The sequence below is a fragment of the Choristoneura fumiferana genome, chromosome 30 (genome assembly GCF_025370935.1).
Source record: "Choristoneura fumiferana chromosome 30, NRCan_CFum_1, whole genome shotgun sequence".
Classification (NCBI taxonomy): Eukaryota; Metazoa; Arthropoda; class Insecta; order Lepidoptera; family Tortricidae; genus Choristoneura; species Choristoneura fumiferana.
The window spans coordinates 705972-717236 of NC_133501.1; the positions used below are offsets into that span (position 1 = coordinate 705972).

At 38.8% G+C, this 11265-nt stretch overlaps 1 protein-coding gene across 1 annotated transcript; it reads right to left on the minus strand.

Annotated features, from left to right (window-relative positions):
• Window positions 1-654: 654 nt before the first annotated feature.
• On the minus strand, window positions 655-2774 carry LOC141444792 (uncharacterized). The gene is made up of 2 exons (XM_074110439.1): window positions 988-2774; window positions 655-745 (listed from the first exon to the last, which is right to left on the minus strand). Exons 1-2 carry the CDS (start codon window positions 2509-2511, stop codon window positions 665-667), a joined length of 1605 nt encoding a protein of 534 aa, XP_073966540.1. The 5' UTR covers window positions 2512-2774; the 3' UTR covers window positions 655-664.
• Between the last annotated feature and the right edge of the window lie 8491 nt (window positions 2775-11265).

Consider the following 11265-nt stretch of genomic DNA (forward strand, 5'->3'; position numbering starts at 1 on the left):
ATTAATAGTCACTTTACCTTTGCCTGCAATATATTGGTTGAACTTTGTGCATGCAAAAACAACTGCCAACATTTCCTTCTCTATCTGAGCGTATCTTTTTTCTGTAGGCGTCAAGCAGCGAGAAGCAAAGCAAATCACTTGACCGTCTTGATACAGAGCTGCCCCTAATCCAAACTCACTTGCATCACATTCTATACTAACATTTTTATTTACATCAAAGAATTTCAATGTGGGCAGTTCTGTTATAATTTTCTTGATATTTTTAAATTCCATTTCTTCTATTTGGGACCAATGAAACTCAGTGTCTTTTCTAGTAAGTTTTCTGAGATTATTAGCTTGGAAACTAAGATTTTTTATAAATTTACCCAGATATCCTACCATACCTAAGAACCTTAGGACGTCCTTAGCTGATTCTGGAGTAGGCATATTTTTTATAGCAACCACTTTGGACTCATCCACCTTTACTCCTTCATTTGTCAAAACATGTCCATAAAATTTAACAGAAGATTGCAAGAGATGTACCTTATCTTTGTTCAGCTTGCAGTTAATCTTTCGCAGCCTTTTAAATAATTCTTCCAATTTTATATTATGATCAACTATGGCTTCTTCTGTAGAATCACCCACTCCATAAATTAGGATATCATCTGCTATAATCTCAACTCCTTTAAGCCCACTGAGCAGACTGGATAACTTCTGCTGGAATATCTCCGGTGATGAGCAGAGTCCGAAGGGCAGCCGAAGCCATCTGAAACGGCCAAAAGGCGTCCAAAAAGTGGTTAATCTGCTACTCTCTTCTGTCAGACCCAGCTGCCAAAATCCCTTTTTAGTGTCTACTGTTGTAAAAACTTTTGCTTTAGCGAGTTCCGGGAGCATCTCGTCTAATGTTGTGAATTGATAGTTGGGTCTTTTTAAAGCTTTATTTAAAGGAATAGGATCCAGGCAAATACGGAATTTGGAATCTTTATTTACAATCAGAATATTATTTACCCAATCAGTGTGCTGCATCTCTTGTACTATTATACCATCCTTTTCTAGCTGCTCTAACTCCTCTTTAAGCTTCTCTCGTACTGCCATAGGAACTCTTCGTGCTGACTGTATGCGTGGTGGCACTGATGCATCTATCTCCAGTGAAACTTCACCTGGAAGCTTGCCATAGCCTTCAAATATATCACTGTATTCTTTAAATAATTCAACAGCCTTAGCCCTGTCCTTAATGTTGCCAGAATTAACAGAGTTGCAGTACTTTATTAGACCCAAGGACAAACAAGCATTTTCAGAAAGAAGAGGCTCATGGCTTGCCTCTACAATATGGAACTCAATTTTGTAAAGTTTATTATTTCTTAAACACTCAAATTGTGCCACTCCAAATTCAACCAGCTCTGACCCATTGTAGCACTTTAACTTATGTGATGGCATAGTGAGATTTGACACGTCTTCTGACCCCGTAAGCTTCTTGTAGTCTTTTATACTCATTACACACACCTGTGCTCCTGTATCCAGAGTACAGAAAAGAGGAACCCACCTTCCTCTTATTTTAAATAATAATTCAGCCTCTGTATGTCCTGACCTTTCATTAGCTCGTATAGCTTTTATGATTGTTTCTTCTTCTGAGGAGCTATACTCTTCTCTCACCTCTTTAATTGTACGAGGATGACGAAATTTCTTGCAGACCAGCTTGAAATGGTTTCGGCCTTTGCATGCCTCACACCTTTTTCCATAAGCAGGACATCTGTCTCGTCCAAAAATATGTTTCTGTCCACAAAATTTACACAACTGAGCTTCTTTATTATACTTTTTAACTTTACTTATCTCATTTACTTCACATTCAGAGCTCTGAAGTGTTGTCAGCTGTTCTGCCGCTGTTTCCGCTGACCGGCAGATACTAATGGTCAACTCTAGCTTCAAATCTGCCTCCCTAAGCAGCTCCTTCTTAACCTCGTTATCCTTTATGCCCACTACTATACGATCTCGTAGTATTTCATCCTCAATGTCACCATAATCACAGGGTTTTATTAACTTTCGAAGTGTTAAGAGATAATCTTCAAACCTTTCTTCTAGTAATTGGTTCCGGGCATTAAAAATATACCTGCAATAAATAATATTGGTCTTTTTCTTAATCGTTTCATCCATTTTGCGTAAAATTGACCCCTCTGATCGCTTTTCCTCGTCTGTTAAACCAAATTCCATATATTTCTTCATGGCCGCACTCCCAATCGCACTAATGAGAAGTCCTGCTTTCAACTCCATTTTATCTTCACCCCATTTATTCATACCCGTAGCTAGGCAATAGTTTGTCCATCCATTTTTAAAAAAACTTAGGTTTTCATTCGGCTCGCCCGAGTTAACCTCCAAAGGTTGCGGCCAGGGAACATTGACACGACTCTTAGTATCGCTTTCATTACTGCCCGGCTTATTTGTCATCTGTTGCTGTAGCATTTTCATTTGGCTTTGCATAGTAGCCATTATTTCAGTTTGTTGCTTAAGAATTAGCTTCAGTTCCTCACTCTCCATCTTGCATCGGCAATGTTATATAGATAATTATTATATTTGCTTTTACTTGACTTGATTCACTCTGACACCATGTTTCTGTGTTACGAAATATAATAATACGACACAGAAATTAATACTGAAGTCTTTACTCATTTGACTATCGATTACACATTTACATTGCAATTATAATTTTAGGCGCAATCCCGAATCTCTAATGTCACAATAACAACTCGCTAGACATTCATCTACCACAGATAGGCAAAGGAACTATGGCAGTGTTCCGAAACAATATTCCTATCAAATGAATACGTCGCTAAAGTCGAACTTTCAAGTTGAAGTGGTTAGAGAACCTGACTACGAAGCTTGAGGTCCCCGGTTCGATTCCCGGCCGGGGCAGATATTTGTATGAATAATAATGTATTTATTCTCGGGTCTTGGATGTTTAATATGTATTTAAGTATGTATTTATCTATATAATTATGTTTAATCGTTGCTGCCTAGTACAAGCTTTAGTTTGGGACTAGGTCAATGGGGGCTATCACGTATGAATTCGCCGCTAGAGGCGCTAGTGTAGCGTGAGGTCTCCGAAATGTCAAATCTCATAGTTTTTGGGTGAGCTACACGGGTTTATTTATAATTAGAATAATTTTGTGAATATTTTGCAATATCTGAAATTAATTATGGCAAATATGCGTTCCGGGGCAATGAATGTCGGTGTTTCGAGACAGTTTTGTATTTCAGAAACCTTTGTCCTCCCTTTTTTCCGAACAAAACGGGGACTATGCAACACTGCGGCATGCTCGATATTTTTATGGTACGGTTTTAAGGTGTATTAAATATGATTTTATTCTAAACTTTGTTTTCGCACCCGTAATAACAGACTTTGAAAGCCATACTTAAAAACCTCACGCAACAGTGCGCCATCTAGTGAGACAAAAAACGATAGCCCTCATTGGTGTCAAATGTCCCATGATATTTATTTATATTTATTGATTTTATGACATGTAAACGATTATCAACTTTAGGGTAGTAGACCACAATATTTGGCTGATATAGGTACAACAATGACGTAATGCAATGTCACCATGATTTCAAACGAGGTGATCATGTCGCAACATTTATGTATGTAATATCGTTTTAAAAGTATGATCAAGCAAAACTGCACTGCAAAAGCACAGAGTACATATATAACAGAGACACCACCTAGTACAAGCAAATGGTATCACCCTAATACTGGCTATTCAACTGGCTATTTTTCTTTCCTTCGATTTTATGTTAATAGTAGTGCCATCTATTGCTGTTTTTTTGTATTAAATATAGCCTGTAGGGATTGGTAGGCCATGGCAAAAGTAAGTTTGTGTGTAATTTTATTTGCCTTAAAACTTGAATTTAACAACAGACTGGATATTACTATTAATGATCTGTAATTTTTAGGGTTCCGTAGTCAACTAGGAACCCTTATAGTTTCGCCATGTCTGTCCGTCTGTCTGTCTGGGGGGTTGCTAAGGCGATTTTTTCTATTTAATGTGTGATGTGAACCCCCCCCCCTCTAAAATCTAACCTGTTGGGTGGAAAAAAAATTAAAAATTCAGAATTGTAATTAAATATATCAAATTTACAAGGAAAATTATAGCGACTAAGATTGCTTGAGATATATTAGTAGTTTAAGAGTAAATAGCAGCCTAAGGTATGAATTATAACTAAACTTGGAAGATTTCTTACACAATTGTAATTTTTTTCATCAACATTTTCTCGCAGTGCTTTTTTACCCGCCTGCTCGACGGAGGGTTATTATGCTGTAACATTTATTGATATAAATTTATTGTTAATTAAATAATTGCATACGTAATCATAACATGTACTTTGTATAAATGTGGACGTTATGAGTCACAACTTCACAAGGCAATCATAATATTATCTGCATATTCTGAACTTTATCTATATACATACATGATAAGTAATATATGTTACATTCTAATCTATACCTATGATTATCATTCAGCTGATATGATATATGATAGGTAATAAGCTCAATCATCATCATCATCATCCCAGCCTATATACGTCCCACTGCTGGGCACAGGCCTCCTCTCAGAACAAGAGGGCTTGGGCCATAGTTCCCACGCGGGCCCAGTGCGGATTGGGAACTTCGCACGCACCATTGAAACGCTTCGCAGGTTTGTGCAGGTTTCCTCACGATGTTTTCCATCACCGCAAAGCTCGTGGTAAATTTCAAATGTAATTCCGCACATGAATTTACGAACTGAAAAACTCACGAGGTGCGAGCCGGGGTTTGAACCCACGACCCTCTGTTTGAGAGGCGATAGGTCAAACCACTAGGCCACCACGGCTCAATGCGAAAGTAACTCTGTCTGTGTGTCTGTCTGTTACGCTTTCACGTCGAAACTCTTGATAAAATTTCGCATAGAGACAGTTTGAACCCCAAGGATTAACATAGGTATGGATACCTTTTATTTGGCCAGGCTTCTACTTAGTAGTACAATAAGTGTCTACAACAATTAATGTACTCGATGATTACCTTATTAATTACAATTGTAATGCCAAATTAATACGCAATAACGGTTCGAAAGCGAGAGTACACGTGGCCACGTGCGGAGGGTATAAATAGACGCTGTAAACATGATGGCTGCTTCGATCAGCGTATGTTCATTTGTAGATGTAAACTAGACTGGCCGCAAAAACGTCCACGAAACGGCGGCAAATTAAAAAAAAAATGAGGCTGACAACACTTGCTGAACTGTACACTGAACTAAAAGTTTCCATGCTCACCTGCGACCTTACGATAGCTAAGCTTATGCAAAATATGCGTGTTCATGCAGTTCCTCCACCTCCACACTGTAAGAACACACACAAATCACACAAACCCATCTATCACCACCACCACACTACACTGACGCGTTTCGAACTCAACCAGAGCTCATCTTCAGAGTGACACAACCGTACACCATGCTACCAGTTGTTAGACTAACGAACCACACCCACCATTTTAACTTGTCACTGTAACTCCCCAAGTACCCACATAAGTTTTATAAAACAAAACAAAACTACCCACAAATTATTAATATTTTTTAACCGTCCTTCAAAACTACCTTGATTTTTATTTATTTACTGTCAAGGCATGTTTTATTAACTACCATTGCTGAAATTAGATCCAAGCCGTAGCAAGGGAGAATTCTTTTAGTTCATTGATATGGACCTCCGCAAAGTAACGCCTGATTCAATAAATTATTTGAACTGTACACTGATTAAACGTTGTTGATACTTGGATATTATTTAAATTTTCCAGATATAATTATACTCGGGACTCTTCAAGCTGCATCAAAATTCATGTAGTAAGTGTGAAAGTTGATGATGCACTTTAGGAGTCCTTTGGTAAATTTTATGACCTTTGTCAGTGCCCATTTACGTACAGTCCAGATGCATAAATTTTTGGACCATTTTGACCAGATTGGCATTGAATATATCTTCTAAAATTTTGGGCAGGAGGATAGTTTTTTAAGCCTGAAAAATTGCATATGTAGTTCCCGCAGGATACCGATAAACGAATACTTTGCATAACAAGTCACGGGAGCTAGTCAAGAAATTCGACAACAGCGTCCAGCAACTCTGCATTTCCAACTGTACATTATCACAAAAAAAAAAATATACGACTGGATGGCAAACGAGCTGGTGGGTCTCCTGATGGTAAGAGATCACCACCGCACATAAACATTTGCAACACCAGGGGTATTGCAGACGCGTTGCCAACCTAGAGGCCTAAGATGGGATACCTCACGTGCCAGTAATTTCACCGGCTGTCTTACTCTCCACGCCGAAACACAACAGTGCATGCACTGCTGCTCCACGGCAGGATTAGCGAGCAAGATGGTGGTAGCAATCCGGGCGGACCTTGCACAAGGTCCTACCACCTGCAAAATTATCTTAGATTTGCATTTTAAGGATGGTATGAGGTTGAATTAAATAAAAAAATAATTTATTTATTTCTTATAGCAGAAGTATCAAAATTATCTAAGCCGGGCTAGAATGAGAAATGTCAATTTTGACAGTTTCAAAAATTATACCAGATTAAAGTTTCGTATAAAATGCGTGGACAGCTTTAGCTGGCCAGTCTGAAAGTTAAGGGGCTCCTAGACGGGCCATATTTTCACCGCAATTTGTGACTCTGACTGATTGTTGCTCTTACTCACATGTTAGACAGGGACACCAATAGTTGCCGGCCACATATTGCAGTGAAATATGGCCCGTCTAGGAGCCCCCTTACATTGTACGCAAATATTTGCCCAACAAAGGGTATTCCTCGTCCTTCGAGTCACGAATCTGCCTGTTTCCACCAGACCAGACGCGAACCGAAGCCTCTTGCATATTGTAATATTATAAATGCAAAAGTATGTTTGTCCGTCTTTCACGTCGAAACGGAGCGACGGCCGCACCGCTCCGCCTCCGCCGTCAGTGTGTTTCTAGCTGTAAGGTTACAGAGGATAGGAGCTCCGCAAAGTGGAGCACGGTCGACTCAGCATCATTCACTGTTTTTAACCATCAACCTGACGCAATAACCAATTTAAAAAGTTGATACACCCCGACTGTAATTTCAAAGTTTAATACATAGCTCAAAAATGGCTGAAACGATTTCAACGAAACTAAAGTAAAACCCACCGCAAGGAAACTAGCTTTCACGTGAAATAACCGCATTGAAATCGGTCCATCCGTTTGGGAGCTATAATATATATGCCATAAACAGACACGCATAAAACCATTTTTAATACAAGGAATGTTTTAATGAAATTATTTGTTGATATTTGCGTTTCAACAATGAAACGTGGCCCTTACTTTTATTTGACTAGTATACACATATTAGAATCTAGACTAAAGACCTGTCATTTGAAAACCGATCGATATTTCATAGACCCGAACAGCGCGGCAATGAGGAAACAAAGAGAGTGCATCGTTCGCGCCGTCTGGCCAAAACGAGCGTTCACCCCCGTAGCTGGAACAACCCCGCGTGTACGTTATACACGAAGTTTAAAATTCGAACTTCGTATTAGGCATTGACATCTATGTACCAACCATCAAAAATAAGTGGTCTAACAATTTTTAAACAAGTTCCTATCAAAATGAATATGTCGCTAAAGTCGAACTTTCAAGTTGACAGACGGGCAAATCAACTTTTTTACCCACACTAATCTGTCCGCGACTTTTCAAACAATTGCAGATTTTTGTAAGTAAGTCATAAGTCATTTATTTGCAGAAAATAGTGTACAATAAGATAGTAAACATGTTTTTTTTTCTGTAATTTAATAGATGGTGTTCATGAATACATGCCATCCTACGTAAGTTCCTTCCTACTATTAAACCGTGAAATATCTTGTTGGAAGTACGATTTTTTGGTAACGCCAGAGACAATTTTGGTAACGCAGGAAACACCCAAAGTGTGGGTAAAATAGTTGATTGGCCCAGACACGTCTATTGTGGCATTATTGTTTTATGACATGCAAACGGTTAAATCAACTTTAGGATGGTCGACGACCACATATTTGGCTGATGGTACCTTACGGCACTAGACTGGCTGTTTGGAACAAAACGCGCGGCGCATCAATCATCAATATTATTTGACTCAACCCCTGTCAAGGACGTCAACAAACTATAGTGAAAGGTTCACAAATCCGCGCTGTGAGTGAACATAATTTTGTGCGCCGTTTTGGTGTGAGAAACATGCAGTTTATACATAGATGTCGATGGTACTAGGGTTGTATTAGCGAATTAGGTCGTTGAAGTGGCAATGGGCAGGCCATATAGCATGGAGAACGGATGGCCGTTGGGGCAGAAGAGTTCTCGAGTGGATACCGTGGATTGGCAAGCGCAGCGTGCATGGGACGTCAACCAAGGAAGTGGATGGATGACCTGGCTAAAGTCGCGGGTTCACGGTGGATGCAAGCCACTTCCAACCGAAGCAACTGGAGGTCCATGGGGAAGGCCTATGTCCAACAGTGGACGTCCTACGGCTGATAAAAAAATAGTAGATTGTACAACAAGAGCATAAAATGAGCCATTTTACCCAAGACGTTCATATAGCCACCCGACCCGGTACGGCGAGGGTGGATAGACTAGACACGTCGAGGGGAAAATGAGTTTAATGCTCAAGTTTTACACTGCTTTTCACTTCGATTGCGAGGAAATGAAATAGCAACAGTGAAAACAATTGTTCACTTACTATGTACCTTTTATTTTTCATGAATTACTGTACAATAATATATTTTTTAGTTTTATTGATTTATTTTGATTGATTTTAACTGATTTTTATTATTTTAAATAAAAAAATATGTAGAAACTTTTCGTTTTTTTGGCTGTTGACACCTGATTACCTTGGTCTTAAATAAAGATTTTACTTTATGCACTAGAGCATAAAAAGTAATTTTATGTCGCCTAGATAATGATTAGGGTTGTAACGGAATTTCGCCTCCGCCTCGAACTTCGGGATCAAGGGGATCCCCCCCTGGACCCTGGGTAGGGTCTAGGACAACAATAGGCATTTTTCTAAGCCCATTAATCATCATCATCATGTCAGCCGTCAAAATCGTCATCAACTACTTTTGACGTAGGAGTGCGTTATGCACCCCCTAAGCTACCCCTACGAAAACGTTCGGAAGGTGGTGGTTTACAATTTTCTATTACTTTAATAAATCGTGAATTTATATTTTTCTAACTTACACAGACTTGCACTTTAACCTCCGCTCCGCCTCCGCTAACCCCTGCCTCCGCTAAACCCTCCGCTACGACCCTAATCTAAACTAAACATGCCAAAACATGTCATCGACTACCAAAAACAAAAAAAAAAAACGAAACCACTTTGGCGAAGCCTCTTCAAGTACGCTCATAAGCCTACTATTAGCGAATTCGTTACGAGGCCGTTCACCCCGGGTTCGACGACATGCGCCGACGCAGCCTCCCAAAAAATATGCGCACTAGCCTCCGCCATTTTTTGAATAAACTAGCATTTGCAAAATTAAGTACAAACGTTTAACGAACTCTCGAACTTGACGCGCTTCATCTATGTAATTTTTCGTTTGTGACAAAAGAAAAAAAAACGTGTCCAATATTTTCTACTAATCTAACCGAAGGACTAAATAAAATATTATTTTCACTTCACGTGCTCGTAAAGTTCGTGTTTACGCTGGATCTAGGCGACTTAAAATTACTTTTTATGCTCCAGTGCATAAAGTAAAATCTTCGTCTAAGACCAGGTTAATCAGGTGTCAACAGCCACAAACGAAAAAGTTTCTACATATTTTTTTAAATAAATATTAACTCAAATTATAAAAATCAATTAGAATCAATCAAAATAAATCAATAGAACTAAAAAATATAGAATTAAATAGTAATTCATGAAAAATAAAAGGTACAAAGTAAGTGAACAATTCTTTTCACCGTTGCTATTTCATTTCCTCGCAATCAAAGTGAAAAGCAGTGTGTAAAACTTGAGCATTAAACCCATTTTCCCTTCGATGTGTCTATCCACCCTCGCCGTACCGGGTCGGGTGGCTATATGAACGTCTTGGGTAAAATGGCTCTTGTTGTACAATCTACTATTTTTTACCAGGGAAACTACTCAATTCACTAAAATCCAATTTCTGTCTTCATTCCATTTGACTTCATTTGACGACCGAATGGTCAAGTGGTTAGATTAGAGAACCTGACTACGGAGCTTAAGGTACCGGGTTCGATCCCCGGCCGGGCAGATATTTGTATGAATACGAATGTTTGTTCTCGGGTATTGGATTTTTCATATGAATTTAAGCATGTATTTACCTATATAACTAAGTATGTTTATCCATTGCCCAGTGTCCATAGTACAAGCTTAGTTTTTGGGACTAGGTCAATTGGTGTCAAGCGTCCCATGATATTTATTATTATTTATTTATTTACTTTTCACAAAGAACACGTGCCAAATCTCATGTTTTTATATTTAGCGGTTAAGATTTGACAAGTATTAAACAAACATAAGTTAATAAAATTGCGGTAGAGTAATGGCAACCCTCAGTTTGACCTAGATGCCACCCACCATAGCCTTGCGTGGCTTGACCTTACGCTACCTATCTACAGACGACCAACATATATATCACCGTCAATAAAATACGCCTTATATTTCTACCTTACGAGTATATATATCCTTTTTTAGTACCAGTCATAAGATCATAAAAGAAATTCCTTTATTTTTGAAAATACAAACTGAAATATAGATGCACAGAAAAACCAGAAAAATAAGACCATCACTGGGAATCGAATCCAGGTCCTCGGTATTCCGTACCGCGTGCTATACCGCTACACCACTGATGGTCAACAGTACAGACACGAATTTCCCCTATGCACCTCATATCTCAGCTTGTTTGTTTCTTATGTTAGCCACTTAAGCAGTGACGCTAGCGACATCTATACCGCCCTCATCGAGAAACTTTTTTCGGCACTCCATTGGAACTAACCGATCACCCGGACAAGAGATGTCGTTACTAAGCAATCAAATTAAGATTGGTTTTTTGGAATCTTTTTGTATTTTATATTTCAATTCCAAATTTTTACTTTACGGGATGACCGTAAAAATAAAAATTTGGAATTGAAATAAAAAATACAAAAAGATTCCAAAAAACCAATCTCCTTTTTTTTTCATAGAAATAGTCTTGCAAATATTTGACCACAACCACGCCTGCTGGGCTACTAAGAAACTCGAAGTTCGTGTCGTGCGATCCCTCTGACACTTTTACT